The sequence below is a fragment of the Lampetra planeri genome, chromosome 8 (assembly GCF_965212315.1).
Source record: "Lampetra planeri chromosome 8, kcLamPlan1.2.h2, whole genome shotgun sequence".
Lineage (NCBI taxonomy): Eukaryota > Metazoa > Chordata > Hyperoartia > Petromyzontiformes > Petromyzontidae > Lampetra > Lampetra planeri.
In genome coordinates, this window is record NC_136114.1 from 1,224,001 (window position 1) to 1,243,199 (window position 19,199).

At 49.0% G+C, this 19,199-nt stretch overlaps 1 protein-coding gene across 1 annotated transcript in view; it reads right to left on the bottom strand.

The window, feature by feature from the left end:
* Positions 1-993: 993 nt before the first annotated feature.
* Positions 994-19,199, bottom strand: part of LOC144720188 (procollagen-lysine,2-oxoglutarate 5-dioxygenase 1-like) — a 47,485-nt gene continuing 29,279 nt past the window's right edge. Inside the window, exons 8-19 of the mRNA XM_078596685.1 lie at positions 18,567-18,668; positions 17,118-17,249; positions 13,839-13,960; positions 11,472-11,576; positions 11,225-11,350; positions 9,203-9,344; positions 7,855-7,968; positions 6,945-7,010; positions 5,763-5,867; positions 4,934-5,080; positions 2,785-2,910; positions 994-2,137 (exon numbers count right to left, since the gene is read on the bottom strand). Coding sequence (XP_078452811.1) covers positions 1,982-2,137; positions 2,785-2,910; positions 4,934-5,080; positions 5,763-5,867; positions 6,945-7,010; positions 7,855-7,968; positions 9,203-9,344; positions 11,225-11,350; positions 11,472-11,576; positions 13,839-13,960; positions 17,118-17,249; positions 18,567-18,668 — 1,443 coding nt within the window. The 3' untranslated portion in view covers positions 994-1,981. The remainder of the gene's footprint in view (positions 2,138-2,784; positions 2,911-4,933; positions 5,081-5,762; positions 5,868-6,944; positions 7,011-7,854; positions 7,969-9,202; positions 9,345-11,224; positions 11,351-11,471; positions 11,577-13,838; positions 13,961-17,117; positions 17,250-18,566; positions 18,669-19,199) is intronic.

A 19,199-nucleotide genomic window follows, 5' to 3' on the forward strand; every position in this document is an offset into this window, starting at 1 on the left:
GAGTCATGAATTTGATGACTTGCGACTCGACTTGGACTTGCATAACAATGACTTTGTCCCACCTCTGCTTAGCAGATGTTAAGGTGTCTTTAGTCTTAAAATCTATTTGCCAAAAGTGACACTCAGTGTTATACACGTCAGGAACATTTAGATTGAAATGGGATTTTAATACATTACCTCAATTTATATGCCTATTTCAGATCCGATAAAATAAAAAAAACACAAGTCTTATGATGCATAAAAAGTGGGTGACCAATATAAAACTGTTCTGAGGCTGGAGGTCGCATTTCAGTATGTGCACTCCGTGCTAAGGCCGTCTAACCTTGTACACAGACCAAACCCGGACACGCTCCTGGGTGAGGCGAGGTCGATCAACGCCGAGCAGTCCACCGTCAACCCGGACACGCGAGAACCGCTTCCCTAACGCTGACGCCCATTGCCGGCCTGGCCAGGTCAAACCAGGGCAGAATGGCAACCCCCCAGTCGCACGAGGAGGAGGCGCCACCCCCCCTCTCCCTCCACCGGCGGTGCAGCGAGGCGTCCCGCGCCCTGCCGCACCGTGCAGGCACTGCGTGGTGAGCCGCGTGCCGCACTGCACCGACGCGCGCACGCGCACACTCTGCAATCTACCTGGCGTTAGAGATTACGGGTCACGGTTAGTGCGGCACCGACTGGCACGTAACGGAGGCGAGATGCTCCTGCGAGAGCTGCCGCTATGTGGACCCGCGTCTTCTATGGTGTCCACCCGCCTCCCCTCAACCAGCACTCGAGGCCAGTCAGCCGCTGCCCATGCAGCTCCAGCTGAGACACTCGAGAGGCAATAGGAACTATTCTTGAGAGCAACGGGATAAGAGACTGCAAGGGCAGAGCCGCTAGCGACGGGCACTTGCTAATATGGCTCGACGTTGTTTCGGCCAATGTGGAGCGGCACCGCGTGCGGCCCACCGACCCTGCGTGCGGTACGCAGCACGGCTGCGTTGCCCGGTCGGTCGAGGCAGAAGCGTGAGCATTCCGTTTGGCGGTAATCTGTGGTCAATGAGCCCGTCCCACGCAGAGGGAGCCAGGATACCTGGAGATCGCTCTGGATCTGACGGGGAGAAATGACGAGGCTGATCGGCGGCTGCTGCTGCTACACAAGGCAATTCCCTTCAGGATAAACAACGGAATCGGCGATGGCCTACGTCGTGTCACATCGTTTACACCGATGTCGTGAAATTGGCCACGGAAATCGAGGTCACGGCTCACAAGGCATTGAAGTCTGCTTGGCCTTGAACATGCAAGCGCTCTGCAGGTGAGTGGGACCTGCCATCAGCGTTTACTCGTGGTGTATAACAAAACTACGGTTGAAATTCTCACGAGGAAAAATCCCTTCAAATATAAACTTTACAGTGGCACCCAGCAGGGAAATACTGTTCACTGTTAACAGTATTGTGGATGTAAAAATATCGAAGAGTTTCAAGAAGGTTACAGAGTCAAATCTGGTTATGCTGCCCACACTGTTGAAGTTTTAAGGATGCACTTCTTACTAAGGGACACGGGACATTCCCAGGGACTTCCCAGGGTCTTCCACGGCCAAATGAGTGTTTTTACATAAAACAAATCAGTGCATGTGCACAGGTCGAGCTTGGGGAGCTAGGCCGCAGAGCAAAATCCCTTTTGGCAGATTTGATTTGTGATGTCTGAGATCAGCTTGTGACATAACTGCACGCGCTCGTTCTGAACGGCATTCACGAACCATTAAAAACCGGCTTCAATTCGCTTAGCACGTTATTTGGTGTGTGCAGCTTTTTTTTACGTTTTAAATAAACAAAGTCGGCAATTGATGGGGCCACCAGTGTCCAGAGTAATGCCACAGAAACCACCGCTTGGATTTTCAGGGTTGTTCTGCTGTGCTGCGTGGCTCACAGGCACCGGCGGAGGGCGGCGGGTGGGTGGGGGGTACAGGGAGAAGTGGAGTGTGGCTTCGCCGTGGGGACCCAGCTTAGGGGTCCACAAAGGAGACGACGATGTAGCGCGTGCCGTTGAGCACGGGCAGCCCCTCGTGGTAGTGCGTCAGGCGGCCAGGGTGCAGGAAGGCCCAGCCCTTGCGTGGGGCCGTCACGCTGCAGTTGTACCTCAAGAAGTTGCAGCCCCCGCCCTGCGGAGACGCCACAAGGGAGGGGACGCGGCGTCAGCCAGCCAGAAAAACGCCCGCGGCGTTAATCGCAGCGCGGGGGCGTTTGGCAACAGTGTTGGGATGCACCACGTTGTGCGCGCCAATTCGGAGAGCGAGCATCCAAAATCTTTCAGAATTGGAATGTTTGCAAAATACCAGTTACATCGTTTGGTTTTATTAGCTATGGGAGGAGGGAGGCGAACCAGAGTACCTGGAGTGTAAACCCATGCAGATCCGGGGGAAACATTCACTCTACACAGAAAGGCACCGTAGTCTGGAATCAAACCCAGGGCCTTCTTGCTGTGTGGCACGAGTGGTTACCACTGAGCCACACTGCCACCCACCCATATACATACCGAACACGTAATGACACGTAAACAAACACACACACTTGACGTATACTGACAAAGGGATAGGAGGCACTGTGGACAGGCATAAGAAGGTTGAGTACGAGGAGAGGGAAGCGGAGAAGATTGAAAACTATGTTCTTTAGAACTACTTTTTGTGTTTCGTTTGTTGTCCTTCCATCCGCAACCTCCAATTAGCTACGTACGGTGTGAAAGAAGTTCACCAAACATACGTACAAAAGGAACACGAGAGGGAAGGGGAGAGGGAAGGGGAGAGGGTACCTGGAAGTCCACCCCCACGCTGTTGAGCGCGATGTTGATCGTGAAGGTGGAGGCGTCGTGATGGGGGCGCAGGGAGGGCTGCTCGTCCGGCCGGTAGCGGACCACGAACATCATGTTGGACTGGCACTGGGGGAGCCACAGAGGGCACACAGTGGAAGTGGGGATGCTGCGGGCCGTCTCATGATCTTGGACATCTCACTTCCTATAATTCTACTTGCGCACAGATACGCAGCGCTAAACTTCAGGGCAAAAGCGCAGACTAAAGCAGAGTTGTGCAGCAGGGCGTGCGGAGCGCAGCAGCAGTGTGTAGGGTCCAGGTGCAAGCGGTGTGCGGAGCATGCAATGTGCAGCAGGGTGTGCAGGGTGCAGCGGCGGCGTAGAATGCAATGTGAAGCAGGAAGCACGATTGGTAGCAGGCTGTGCAAAACGCAGCACGGTGTGCAGCAGGGCAAGCAGTGCAGTAGGACGTGGTGTGCAGGAGGCAGTGCAGTATGACGTGTAGTGTGCAGCAGGGCAAGCAGTGCAGTAGGACGTGTAGTGTGCAGGAGGCAGTGCAGTAGGATGTGTAGTGTGCAGCAGAGCAAGCAGTGCAGTAGGATGTGTAGTGTGCAGGAGGCAGTGCAGTAGGACGTGTAGTGTGCAGGAGGCAGTGCAGTAGGACGTGTAGTGTGCAGGAGGCAGTGCAGTAGGACGTGTAGTGTGCAGGAGGCAATGCAGTAGGAAGTGTAGGTGCAGGAGGCAGTGCAGTAGAACGTGTAGTGTGCAGGAGGCAGTACAGTAGGACGAGTAGTGTGCAGGATGCAGTGCAGTAGGATGTGTAGTGTGCAGGAGGCAGTGCAGTAGGATGTATAGTGTGCAGGAGGCAGTGCAGTAGGATGCGTAGTGTGCAGGATGCAGTGCAGTAGGATGTGTAGTGTGCAGGAGGCAGTGCAGTAGGATGTGTAGTGTGCAGGATGCAGTGCAGTAGGATGTGTAGTGTGCAGGAGGCAGTGCAGTAGGATGTGTAGTGTGCAGGAGGCAGTGCAGTAGGACGTGTCGTGTGCAGGAGGCAGTGCATGGTGCAGCAAGGTGTGGAGCTCTGCCACTGCTTGAGACGTGTGCTGCCTGGCCTAGCGGCTGTTCAGTATGCTCAGTCGGCAGCACACCCAAGAATGGGAGAAACAGCCGGTCACGGTCAGCTATGGAGTGGCTAGTCACCGATAATATTGCCTAGCACTGGTAGTTTCACCACACCGTCTCATCGTATTTAGTAATGATTTTCTTATCCATAGTGAAACCATTAATTTGCTTGGCACGACCATCTCATCCGAGAGCCGTGGAACGGCTGCGTCACGAATCTGGAGACAGTGCAGAAGTTTGATTTCGTGTTCCGTAGCAAAGTGCTCGTTCGTAACTCCGAACAATAATCATTAATGCTGCTATAGGAAGCAGGCTTTTGGCCTAAGCTAAAATATATTGTTTATATGTCTGGAAGTGAGTGTAAGAATTTGAGAGTGTGAATGGAAAGTGGCGAGTGTAGATTAATGATTGTTAGTCGCAAGCAGTAATGAGTGTGATTGGCGAATAGTGAGTGGGGAAGTAGCGAGTGATAAGAGTGTTAAATTAGTGAGTGTAGTGAGTGAGTGTTGTGTTGGGGGGTGTGGAGGTATAGCAGTTCGCGCGCTGCACTACGAACCTAGTGACCCGAGTTCGATTCCCACTCACAGCCAACACTGGTGACGATTATCTGAACCAGTCATGGGCCTCCCCTAGGTCGACTCACCTTCCAATTGAGTACCCGGTGTGAGGCGGCCGGGTGTGGTGCTCGTCACCCACCCCCGAATGAGCTGTGCCCACCTTCATAGGTGCTCTATAACAGCACTGCCCCAATGGTCTGTTAAGGCTACACGGGGGATTTTTGTTTTTGTTAAAATAGTAAATGTGAGTGTTAAGTAGTCAGTGCGAGTGGGGAGTGAGATCTGGTACCGGTATTGTGTTGAACTTCAATGCAGGATACAGCATGCAGTTTTGATAATAGACATAGGCGCACTTGAGAAACATATCCGGGTTTTCTCTGTGGACAGGGTGGCAGCCCTAGCATGCGTTACGGGGGGGGGGGTGGGGGTGAAGCCCGGTGGGGTGGGGTGGGGTGCGGTGGTGGCGGCCGCACCTTGGTGAAGTACCCGGGGTACATCTTCTCCGTGACGGGGCCCACGTAATCGAGCAGGAACTTGAGCCACTCCTGCTCCATGGCGACCTGCTTCATGTGGATGTCGATGGTGGGCACGTTCTCGTAGCCCCCGTCCAGGCGCTCGTCCTGCCACGAGCAACACAGCGGACGGCTCAGAGAAACCGCACGCAACCCAAGCACGCAACCCAAGCAACTCACGCAACCCACGCAACTTGCGCAACCCGTGCAACAACCTGCACTGGGCGAACACCATCTGCGTTCAGTTCATTATCATTGTTCCTGCTACGCTCGTTCACCCTACAGGAATAACTAAAACTGAGTCTCGGGACTCTTTTTCAGGAAGGTCCTGCCAAGTTGTCTGGAGTAGGGGGCGATGTTGCTGCTGCTGCTGTGTGTGATCCCAACTGAGTAATTTTCAGGTCATTTTGCAGCATTGGGATGTTTTGGCTAGAGGGAGAAACCAGAGAGGACTTGGAGGAAACCCACGCAGAACAGAGGCAGAACATACAGACTCCATACAGAAAGGAACTCGAGTAAGGAATCGAACCCAGGCTCTTCTTGCCATGAGGCACAAGTGGGAGCACTTTGCCACCCAGCCACCAATCACAAATCAAGAATGAATATCAAACACGACGTTTCGATTGCAACACAAGCAACCATCATCAGGTGAGAACTGTACATTGAGGGAAAAACGTATTTGATCCCCTGCTGATTTTGTACGTTTGCCCAGCATCTTTGTTGGATGGTTATTCAAAAGCTGCTGCGAGGGTTATTATCGCACCGCCAAGGGTATAAGATTATAACTCACATTGTGGGCACCACTTGACCATTTCCCAAAATGCTCCATTTCTTCAATGAGTTCTTCACAGGCAGCTTCCGTAAAAATCGGGAACCAATACACATCTGGGCACGGCTGCAAAACAAACAAACAAACAGCATTGGGGATAAAAAATAGTGTGACAATAATAATGTTCAACTATTTTAGTTATTCACATGGCAATTATCCAATAAAAAGAAATGACACAAATAGCGGGCTGAATGAAATGTTAAAATCATGCACGCACTTATATGTGGAACAACTTCATAACATCACGATTTTTATTTATAAATTCATGTTTTTGTGGCAACCAGTCCAGTGTTGCCACCTTATTATCTACTGTAGAGCAAACCTAGCCAAGGCCTATCGGAAAGTGTGCAGCATCCTGCAATAAAGCGAAACACAATTCTGGCACCAGATCTCGGGACAAATAAATTCCTGGCACCCTAACGGAGATGCATATTCCCGTACTGTGTGGGTAGAGAACCCGCTCAGGTGGCGACCATAAATCAAGTCCCTTTAATCTTTTACGTCCACCAGGAAGCAGACGACGCGTGTTATGGTTAATACACCCGCAGGACTATACAGGGCAGCCTGCAAAATATATAAACTAAACTATTTTTTATTTTACCAGGTAAGGCCCACTGAGCTGCTATATAGATTGTTTTCATAAGCGACCTGGCCACAATTGATAGCTCAACGAAGTGGCTTATCAGTGGACATTGACAGCAGCCAAATACTCTAAACGAATGTTGATTCTAAATGTGGAGGGCAAAACCAGAGGACCCGGAGAAAAAGTCCACGCGACCATGGGGAGAGACAGGCAAAACTCTAAATATACAGGCATCAGGGTCGGCATAAAACCTACGACCTCCTGTATACCAAGCGAGGTAGTTAACATCTCGCCACTGCGGTGCCCACAATGAACCACGAACCTCTGCAGCAAGAGGCGACCATGCTACCGCTGGGCCACGTTACCGCCGCCAATTGGGTTTATGATTTAATTGATGTTGTTATTGGAGCCTTCGGTGTTGGGCTGTGGCTCCAGAGCTGTGCTACTAAAGGGGCGACGCTCACAGCCACTGATGGCACTGGAGTCTGAAACGTGGACGTTTCCAAAACCGGTTATGCAATTCATGAAGGGGGGGGGGGGTACCTTTTGCAAGAACTTACCTCCTTCACGTAGCCTTTGGTTAAAACTTTAGAGTAATTCTCGTGAATGTATTTGTCTTTCCAATCCTAAAAAAAAATATCAAAAGATACAACTTAATATGGACACCTCTGATTAGGAACATTGGCTACGTACGGTGCGCAAGAAGTTCAATATACGAACAACAAAATAATTGTAACATATTGCCAGCTGCTGCTACAGGGAGCTATGTAAGAACTAATTCGGACTTGAATGCAGCGATTGTGTGTGTGCATAGAAAACAATCATCACGCACTCCGACACCCGAGCCAGCAGTGGTGCCACATGCTTAGAGGGCTAGGGTTGGCAGATCACGTGGATTGTATCATGTTCCTGCGAGAGTCCCAACTCCATAGGTTCCATTGGCCACAGATGACAGGCGCACCGAGTGGATTCGTCACACGAGGGGGTGGGTGACCAACACTGTGCCCGACCGCCTTTGTCTCTCCAGTAGCAATATTTTACACACCGCACCAGGTACTCATTTGAGGCCGAGTCAAACAGACACTCACAGACACGCTCCCACAGACACGCTCACAGCCTAAAGCTCTCCCGCGCATTTAGAATACAAACCCCGATGTTGCCCACCGCCCCCCACCCCCAACCACTTCCCCCACCCCTCTTGTTGTTTTCTAGAACATGAACTTCAACCTTGGTCACGAACCAAGACGAACGGGACACGCTTAGTTATAGCTGGAGAACTAACTTCATTGCTGTTGAGTTGCTGTTCTGTTGATGTTCAAAAAAAGGAAATTAATGTGAAAATCGATTGTCTGCCCTGCTTATCGTGCTTACTCGTGCTGGGATGACAACCCAATTCGCAAGGGTGGCTACTTACAGTGCGAAAGAAGTTCACCATTCGTACGTACATGCAACACGACAATATGTACATACCAAGGGGTTCTGGAAGATCTGGCGCAGGTCGTTGTGCAGATGCGAGGTGTCGTAGTTTTCCATCGTGATCAAACGGCCAAACTCCACCACGTTTGTGATGTACATAAACACACCCTGCGACGCACAAATGAAGAGGAACACGGGGGAACGGTGGTGAATGTTCATGTACGAGGATAAACGAATGAAACCTCCATTTCACAGAGAGCCACGGCTCAGTCGTCGCAATGCCCGGTCTCAACGGAGGGCATCGGAGTGCGCTGTGGCCGCTCGATGTTCTGGGCGCTGTGCTCCGCAGTCGCGTGGAAAAATTCAGCCAGCCTCCATCTAGCCCACCGGGTGAGTGCTGCTCGGCGAGCCCTCTGTGCCTTCAAATGTAAAAAAATAAACTCGAAACGCTCATCAGCAACACTGCCTCAAAAATAAATGTACAACAATGCTAGTAATTATTTTGTACTTACTTGCGCAGACCTTAATTTCGGCGATGTTTTGGGCATTGGCCCTTCTTCATAGCACAATGGAAATGCTACGCAATTGAAGCTTCTGCGGCAGTCTGGAACGCTCTTCCTTCCGATATTAGGAAGCCACTGGAGCTATGCACTTTCAATCTAGATTGAAAACTCATTTCTTTAGAACTGTTTTTGTGTTTAGTTTGTGGTCCTTCACCCACGCCTCCGATTAGCATGGTTCGCTACGTACGGTGCAAAAGAAGTTCAACATTCATACAAACATGCTATGAAGAAGGGCCATTTCTTAAAACGTGGGCCGATTTTATATTTTTCTTTGTTAAGGCACTGTTGTTGACGAGTGTGTCGAATTTATTTGTTAATTGTGATATAGGATGTGTTCACACCGGGAGCCACTGCTCAAGGCCAACACGGGCTTTTAAACACGGTGGGCGTGTGGTAGAAGCAGCGTGCGCTCTCATGTAATGGGTGCGAGATGTGGCCACGCGCATGCAGTGCTGTACGTTCTGCTGTGGGCACGTTTGGTAGTGAACTACGCTACAAACCCAGCGACCCACGTTCGATTCCCCAATATCAGTGACGAATATCTGAAACGACCCCGAGGCTCCCCTATGTCGACTCAGCCTCGAATTAGTACCTGCTGCGGTGTATAAACATCACCACTGGGGAGACAAAGGTGACCGGGCGTAGTGCTGACCACCCACCCCTTTGCATGCCGTGCCAGCCTTAATAGCTGCTCGCTAACTAGCACTTGCCCCAACTATCTTTTTTGGGCTCCCGGGAGGGGAGATGTCTCTGAGCACGTTGTGTAACTGCGCAGATGGAAATGTGCGTGCATGCGTGACGGCAAGGGAAGAGCTCCCCCAGTGTTTGTGCAGACCTACCAGGGCCCGGACATTCACGCAAAAGGTCATGTCGGAGTCCTGTTTGTTCAGCATAAATATGTTCTTCATCTTCAGTTCAGCCCGGAGGAGTGAGCCGTTCACCATGTACACACTCGACATGTACGGGACATTCCAAACCCCTCTGGAAACCAAAACACATGCACACAACGATGCTCATTCCCAGCACTGTCCTTTCCCTTCCTTATCCCCGGCACCTCCGATTAGCATGGTTCGCTACGTATAGTGTTAAAGAAGTTCAACGTACATACGCACACGCTGTGCTGAGGATGACGGTGACGCTGATCTCAGGGATGACGGGATGAGGAAGAAGGCAAGAGTGGGTGGTTTCCATCTCAGACAAGCCGGAGAAAAGCCGGCTCAAGACAGCTATGGTGCGTTGCAAGAAGAGGACACCCACACGGGAACAAGGAATGTGACTGACCATGAAAGTGCCGGGGGGTGGGGGCGGGATGGAGAGGCAGGGCCTAGATAGAGGCATTTGGAGGTGGTGAACCCAGGATGTAAAGGAATATGGAGTGGACGTGGAGATGGTGGCCCGGGATAGGAATGGAGAATGAGGAGCAGGAAGGCAGAGGTCACATGGGTGGGAAACGCACCACGGTTAACATTTTTATTAAGAATCATCTTCATTAGTCATCTGCTCGACGGCACGACTGAAGCTCTCTCCATCCTGTCCGACCGACCTTCAGCTTTCCTTGTCATTTCACTAAATGGCTGCCCCTTCTTACATACCTACTTTCAGTCATCAAGCAGCGTTTTCATGCTTCTGACTCTTGACCTCTTTCTCAACATCGATATTTCCAGAACCTCCTTTATCATGAAGGTACCCAAACCACCTTCTTTGCCGTTTCTGGATTTTTCATGATAAGGCTTCTCTCCACTTGCACCTGCTCCAGAACATCATCTTTACCAAGTCTAACTCGTGTAAATGGTGACGAACCTGTCGGGGGAATTAGTATCGAGCGTGATCTCACTTGTACAACCAGGCAAGGCCAATTATACAAAAAGTAAAGACCATTTATTTTTCAATACGCTCCTACCAAGTTTTAGCAGTAGAGGGGTGTTGCTGCTGTGTACAATCCCAAAAGGGTAAGTTATAGTATAATGTTTCAGCATGGGGATGTTACGTGTTCTTTAGCTATGGCAGGAAACTGCGGGAACCCTGAGCAAACCCATGCAGAAGAGGGAGAGAGCAAAGTAACTCCACTCACACACACTCTGCAGAACGGAAGGAGAACAGAGCGAGAACATATAAACTCCACACAGCAAACAGCAGAGCCGAGAATTGAACCCAGTCCCTTCTTGCTGGGAGGCACAAATGTGGAGTGATGGGTGGGGAGTGATTGGTGGGGAGTGATGGGTGGGGAGTGATGGCGAGGGGAGTGATGGGTGGGGAGTGATGGGTGGGGAGTAATGGGTGGGGAGTGATGGGTGGGGAGTGATGGGTGGGAAGTGATGGGTGGGGAGTGATGGGTGGGGAGTGATGGGTGGGGAGTGATGGGTGGGGAGTGATGGGTGGGGAGTGATGGGTGGGGAGTGATTGGTGGGGAGTGATGGGTGTGGAGTGATGGGTGGGGAGTGATGGGTGTGGAGTGATGGGTGTGGAGTGATTGGTGGGGAGTGATGGGTGGGGAGTGATGGGTGGGGAGTGATGGGTGGCGAGTGATGGGTGTGGAGTGATGGGTGGGGAGTGATGGGTGTGGAGTGATGGGTGTGGAGTGATTGGTGGGGAGTGATGGGTGTGGAGTGATGGGTGGGGAGTGATGGGTGCGGAGTAATGGGTGGGGAGTGATGGGTGGGGAGTGATGGGTGGGGAGTGATGGGTGGGGAGTGATGGGTGGAGAGTGATGGGTGGGGAGTGATGGGTGGGGAGTGATGGGTGGGGAGTGATGGGTGGGGAGTGATGGGTGGGGAGTGATTGGTGGGGAGTGATGGGTGTGGAGTGATGGGTGTGGAGTGATGGGTGGGGAGTGATGGGTGCGGAGTGATGGGTGTGCGTACACTCTCTTCCCCTCCACGATGTCGATGTAGTCCTCCGAGCGAGCGTAGAACCCGTCCAAGCTCAGTGCTCCCCAGAAGTTCGACCACAGCTTCCCATGCCGTGACACCATTGGCGCAATGACTCCCCTGAAGAGCACGGGAACAAGAACCAGGGCAGCGTTACCGAGCGGGGCAGGAATTTGGCGCTTTTTCATACAATTTCTTCTACAGACAACAGACAGGCGTTGCACAACAGTGCGTCTCGTACCTGTTTTGCTGAATAAGTATTTTGAGGGTTTGTTGGTTTGTCAGGACAACGTCCGAGTCGATGCTCATGTAAAAGTCACAGGCTTTATCTTGGCGGCACAGGTCCCTACAAAAGACAACACACGGAGGCACGGACCACGCTGAAAGGCACTGCTCTGTAACAGTCATTCCCAGCTAGTGATTCACAGACCACTGGGAGGTTCCTATGGCCGTGGGAAGTGATCCGCAATTCTTAACAAAACTCCCATTGTCTTTTTTTTACTGCATGGCGGTCTGCAAACAATGTCTGAGCTTGACTTTGGCGGCGAGTCCGGAGGGATTGGGAACCGTCCGAACCCCAGCTAAGAGGCCAGGCCTCCCCCAACCCCTCCTTAACACTCTCAAACCATTATCATCTTACATCCAATTTTATTATCGCTATAAAACGCCTTCGGCAAAGGCGCCAAATACAAAGTTTCGATACGATGAAATAAGACAACTGCGAGTCTGTCGGTCACAACGCATGACGGGCGTCAGAGGTCGACGCTTCTGGCGGGTGGCGGTGCGCCGCTCCTGACGACTCGGCTGTCGACCGCTGGGCTGCAGCACCCACAGGCAGCGCTCCACCTGGGTGGAGCTCGTTGGGCTTCGTTGCTCTGGCTCGATGGCTCTCAGTTAGAGAACGAGTGGGATGGGCTTCATGCATGTGGAGACGCAGCAGCAGCAGCTAGGGGGTGGCGCCAGCAGCAGAACAGAGCTGTCGCCAAGTCCCCACTCAGTGCAGCCACGGGCTACTGCTTGACTCGCTATGTGTCAGTAACTTTTGACCAGCGGAAAACGACCGGCAAAGGTGACTTAGTAGAACAGCGAGTGGTTCGCAATCGCAAAGGTTGCGAATTCAAATCCTGATTGGGGGTTAACTCAACCCATCATCCCCCTGGGTTGGTACAATTAAGACCACTGTGCAGCAATCAACAGGAGGTCGGGGGTTCAATCCCGACCCTGACGCCTGTATATTTGGAGTTTGCATGTTCTCTTCGTGGTCGCGTGGATTTTTTCTCCTGGTCCTCTGGTTTTTCCCTCCACATTTAGAAACAATGCATTTTGATTATTTAGATTATTTTGCTGCTATAAATGTCCACATTATAAGCCTTTGTTGAGACACTTTTTTTAGCAAGGTCTGAAAAAGAAGTTAATACCTCAGTGGGCTTTGGCTAGTAGGATGGGGATGGTTTAGTTTCATTTCTATGTGTTTGGGAGATTTGTTTTCCTTTCTTGTACTTTGCACTACTGTTGTGCTTTAGTAATGTTTGTTGCTGTAGCGTTCTTACCCCACCCTACTGCACATCTGTACAAAAGAGATTTATAGCTCATCGGATTCCTCCAGTACAAATAAATATTCTGATTCTGAACAGTGATTGTGGTATGGATAGGCTCACCCCAACCGTGAGAATGTAGAATTTGAACCGCATGCTCAGGGTTGTAAAAAGGTGTTGAGCAGTGACTCAATGCTCACTAGAGCAGGAAATGACTTTGAGCATAAACAACTCGTGAAGATGATAACGTTGGCGTCATCACAAGACGTTGGGGGCAGTGTGTTGAATAAACGTGGCAGGCCCTGATGTCTTAAAATGAGTGCACCATAGAAGGTACTGCAGTTGCCTGTACAGGTATTTGCAGGGCTGCAACTTGACCACATGTAACGTCCAAGTGGTGCTATCTGGATGAGCTTCACAGGAAAATATAAGTGTCTTGCTATGTCGCTTATGCTCTTGGGCAAAGCATCTTGAACAGTCAGCAGCTTATGGGGATTGGAAACGGGATGTAAATGATCATTACCTGAATAATCAAATATGCTTTGGTTATTTTATACAATTTGCAAGAGGCCAAACATACTTTTAACGCTCCTGTCACCCTGCACAACAGCTCACAGTATAACTCCCCGCAGCAGCGGCAACGCGACTCACAACCTCCTCCTGCTCCTCTCTACACCAAGGAGAAGAACTTTTCTCTGCCGGGCGACGTTTCTCCGTGGCAGCTCCTGCCATCTGGAACACGGCCATCATCATCGTCCCACTGCTGCACATTTGTAGGATTAGCAGCAACATTTACTCTACACCGACTTTTAAGAGTCACTAAGAGGCCCCACCTCTTCCATCTGGCTTCAGAGCAGTACTGAGCTTGGCTCCGTGCCTCAAGAGTCTGTGAATTATTGTGTGCGTGACAAATTGCATCATTATCATACTCTTTGGGTCTTTTGGTAAAGTCACTTAGATAGAAAAATAGCAAAATAATTATCATTATTAATTATAATTATTTTTATTCCGAGTGGCTGACAGGAGCGTTCACTCGCTGTGGTGGTAAATGACCGACACGCGTTCTTGCTTACATGGCCATGTTGCGAGCCTCCCCGGGGCTCAGGTTCTCCTCAGGTCCCACGACTTGCAGCTTTGCAAACACAGCTCCATATTTCCGGAAGAACTTCTCAATCTGGCGCTCGTGCAGCACCTCCTGCAAGGCAGGCCAGCGTCATGGAAAGCACCCCCAGTGCGCTGGGTATCTCACAGTATGTGACAGCATCTCAGAACACGTCACAGCATGTCACAGTATCGCAGGGCATGTCACAGCACGTCACAGCATTTCAGAGCATGTTACAGCATGTCACGGCATGTCACGGTATATCACAGCATCGCACAGCATTGCACCACATGTCAAAGGATTGCACAGCATCGCACATCATGTCACAGCTATTCAACACGACCCTGTTGTCAACTTTCAAGTTAATTTTGTTTATAATGTGATGAGAACTCAAGAAACCTGGATGAGTCTCATTTGCAAGAGTGACCTGGGTCACAAAAATGCACAAAAGTAACGGCATAAAACAAATTACAACAATAAAAAAAAACGAAGAGCAAACACCGTCATGTAGAAATCAGAGCAAAATCCTGGAAGAAAATTGGCTTGGATATAATTTACTTTAAAAAACGATTCACTATAAAATGATAATTGTTTTTTTACCCTTCTATCTGGCAACAAAACTGACACCTTTTTACAAGGAGTCATGTTTGCATAGACCGCAATACCTGCAGTCATAATACAAACAAAAGACGTAACTCTGATAATGTGCACTGTCCTTGAAGTTGATTGGTCCACACCCGAGACAGCTTTCCTTAGAGCCTAGTCTCACATGGGTTGGACCAGATGATGGCAAATGAGGTTCCCATAGTGATTCACTATAAAATTAAGTTGTACACAAGTACAAAATAATCACCAGCATCGTTGTGGAGAATATAAATAACAAAATATCAGACAATTGGCCTCAGAGAGGTAAAAACTATCTACCCCATTATAGACCCAGACACAGTGCCCACTCAAAAGTCAACATGAAATAGAATACATGCCCTGTAGCAAAAAGTTGGCTCCGAAAAAAAATACTTTTACAAACCGTTCAACGTAAAGTTAAGTTACGGAAACATCAAAATGGACTCATGGTGATTATTTCACTCGTATGTAAACAGGCTCAGATATGTGTCAAGTTAAAATATTTAATCCTTACAATGCTCCACTTAAGTGTCTGCTTCATGTTATTTATTTGTAATTGTGTGGTGTGCTATTACTTGTTGAAAAAATGTCATTCTGCTATGTATAAGCACATTGAATTTAAACACAAGCAAACAAGAAGCTTCTTGGTTCTTTCGGTAAAGTCACGTAGAAGGGAAGTAATAAAATAATAAAAATAAAACATAATAAAATAATTCTCACGACGTTTCGGCCACAACGCAAGCAGCCGTCCTCAGGTGAAGAACAGGTCTGTCAAGAAGACAGAGTCTGAATGACAACCCCAGGCTTGGAGCGTCTTTTTAAGCTGGGTTGGAGGATGGGAAGAGCGCCTTGACAAAATAATTTGCATATCAAGAGGAATTTAGCATATATATAAGCTGGGTTGGAGGTGGAAGAAGAGCGCCTTGACAAAATAATTTGCATATCAAGAGGAATTTAGCATATTTATGGGAAATGCGTAGGAGGTGGGCTGGGGGGTTTCAAAGTCATATTATGCCCATGCATTATGCAGGATTAGCAGCTTTAAAGGGAGGGGGTAGGGGGTAGCATTAACAAAGGGAGGGAATGTTAATAGTATGTAGAAGCAGGAGACCCGCAGCAGAGCAAATAATGCATTCCCTGTGGAGAACACAAGATACACAGTCAATGCCAGATCACGGATTTTATGTACTGTGTTGAATCGGACCTGGATCTTGTGTTTAATCAGGATTTTGGAGATCTTTTTTGTGACCCCAGCAATGTAGGGTAAGGTGATGGTCTTGAAAGGCTCCTCAACAAGATCCTTCTTGATGGTTGGAGTGATGGCTTTGCGGATTGTGTAGTCGGAGTAGCCATTAGCCAAGCTCTTACCATTCACCCAAGCTCTTCAGGCTAATGGTTACTCCGACTACACAATCCGCAAAGCCATCACTCCAACCATCAAGAAGGATCTTGTTGAGGAGCCTTTCAAGACCATCACCTTACCCTACATAAAATCCGTGATCTGGTACCGTCTGTAAAAGATGTGGTTCCAGACATACAGTACCCTGGCGTCTACAAACTAAGTTGCCTCTGTGGTAGCAGTTACATTGGGGAAACCAAACGACATGTCTCGGACCGCATCCGTGAACATAAAGCAGACCTGAAACACGGTAGGACAAACACCTCAGCCGTGGCAGATCACTGTTACAACTCAGTGGGCTCACATGACATTGACTTCTCCAAGACAGAGGTTCTCTGCAAGCCATCTGGCTATCATGAGAGATTCGTTCATGAGGCGATCCACATATACAAACACAGAGACAATTTTAACCGAGAAGATGGATTCTGGCTTAGCAATCATTGTAAGGACGTAATAAACCATTTCGATACACATTAGGGTGGGTAGAATAATACATAGTGTTATATTAAAATGTATAAGGTATAGGGTGGTTTATAGCAATACAGTATATAATTTAATGTTGGGTTTATCTATGGCAGTATATAGTACGGTATATGCTCGTGTGATGTAAGAGAATAAAGTTTAGATGGAAGCATATTATATAATTTTTACGACGTAGAATTGTAATTTATTACTTGCTGTTAGTAACTCAGCTTATTGTAGAGTATAGTAAGTATACTGATGGTGCTATGCAGTTTATACTTTAGTTTTTTATGTAGTTTATACTTTAGTTTTCTACGTGGTTGTTTAGTAACTGCAGCTACATATCATTAACATTCCTTTCCTTTGTTAATGCTACTCCCTGCACCCCCCCCTTGGTGCTGCTGATCCTGCATAATGCATGGGCATAATATGACTTTGAAACCCCCCCCGCCCACCTCCTACGCATTTCCCATGAATATGCTAAATTCCTCTTCATATGCACATTCTTTTTGTTAAGGCGCTCTTCCACCTCCAACCCAGCTTATATATAAGCTCCTAGCTTGGTAGTGTCTCATTCTTCACCTGAAGACGGCTGCTTGCGTTGTAGCCGAAACGTCGTGAGAATTATTTTATTTGATTATGTTTTATTTTTATTATTTTATTACTTCCCTTCTATGTGACTTTACCGAAAGAACCAAGAAGAAGAAGCTATTAACACCTCGATGGGTGCAACTTGTAGGCACTCGGTTACAAACCAGCTCGCACCTTGTTGTGGATGAAGAGGGACACTTTGTCCATTGGGTAGTCCAGCTTCGCAATTCTGCCAAGGAATTCCGGGAGGAAGGGAGTCGGCTGATGGATGAAGGCCCCGATCATCACCATGGGGTACTCCGACTCCTAGGAGGAAATGCCACAAGCCAACCCAATGAAGTTCGTCGCGTCGTGGTCTCAGAAGCGCCAGCAGGAGGCCCTAACCAATGACAAACTGAGCAATGCTGAGCTCTCTCTTGCGGGCACCAAGACAAGGGTGGAAATTTGCACATTCCTAAGACAAGCATCTCAAAAAAGAAAATCATTTTACTGCCCAAAAAAATGGTACTCAATGCATCAACCAACCCCCCCCCCCCATCTATATATATATAAAAGTCAAAAATTGTATGTCGGTTTGTGGCTTTGTGTGTGTCCCAGCGCTTGTGAACGATTTCGCTCTCCAATGGTGGGGTTTATATTAAATATAGCCAGGTACCATGCCGTAAGCCCCGCCGTGAGCAAGCACTATTCCTTTTTCACATCCGTCAACTTTTAATAAGTTTAATTAGCAATTTAGTGCGATTTTTGCGCGCTATCTCTTTATTTATTTATTTATGACGCATGCACGACCATACCAACTCGCGTGCCCTTTGGTGGGGGGGACGGCCCATGCCAAGTCGCACGCCTTCGGTGGGAGTGAGGGGGACATTTTCTTTCACGTTAAAAATGCTTTAAAAATACACTAAACACTGAGCTTAAATCTTCAATGTGTGATGTCCCCCCCACCCCGATGCGTGCAGTTACTAATATATACAGTCGCTAGAAGCTACCACTATAGGCTGTAGATATTACTGCAGAGCGGCCGGGGACATCGTGGCTGGGGAGGGGGGGGTTCAGGGGTAGCAGCCCAGCCCCAGCCTGCCAAGGTGCCACCTCGGCCGGCTGGACAATCTAGGCGAGGCCGGAGGCTCTGCACGGGACTAGGCCTCACCAAGCCACTCTGTCAGGTGAGTACTTTGTGCTATAGAGTCAATAAATACTGCTATACAGTCAGCATGTACTACTGTCATGACAGCAGGTACCACCACAGTCAGTACGCACTGCTGTTAGATTTGTAAGAGCAGTTTTGAAATATTTTTTCGGCCCGGGCAATGGCGGGTATATAAGCTAGCAGTAAATACAATTGTCCCGTGAACAAGCGTTCAACGTGCAACGTCTCATTGTTTCAGCTCGCTGGGACGTTCTGAATTTGGTTGCGAGGAATGTTCTTCAGGTCTCAAACAACAGTAATTCACAATAAACGCTTTTGCAAGGGGAAATAAAATTTGTTTACAATTCATAAATATGGCTGCAAAACCTATAAAAAGTAACCTTGGCTCATCTGTTCACTTCGCGTGCGATTCATGCGAAAGCTCCACTCTTAACACTTGTCGCACGGTATCCATCTGTGTGGGGTGGACGTACTGATCGAGCAGAAAGGTCGATGGTGTTGAGGTGGCACACTCCACACCCCAGCTCGTACGTCCAGCTGTTGGGGATGTAGTTACCCAGGTAGTTCAGCTGCAGCTGCACAGAACATGAGCATTGACCAGATTCAGTTACACTTGTACAAGAGTCTGAGCAGAGCACAAAGACAAAGAGATCTCCCGTATAGCCTGAACAGACTGTTGGGGCAAGTGCTGAAACACAGAGCACTCACCCACACACACTCCTAACACATGTGTGTGCACAGACACATGCATAGTGGTATTGAATAAACACCCACATGGCACTAACCACCACTGCTGGTGCATGACCATTACTGCCACCACTGCCACCATGACCATCACTGCCACCACTACCTCCACTGTAACCACCATCACCATAATCATCACCGACATCACCACAACCACCATCACCCCCACCACGATCATTGCCATCATAACCATCACCACCAAATTCACCTCGACCACCACTGCCATCACCATCGTCATTTAAGTTGACAAACATTTCCAATAAAGAACCACAGAGCTTGGGCAATTGTTGGCGAGAGTTCTGGCTGCCTTCCCACTTTGTCTTTGGTTCCCAGCAGGAAACCAAGCGCTGTGATAAATAACA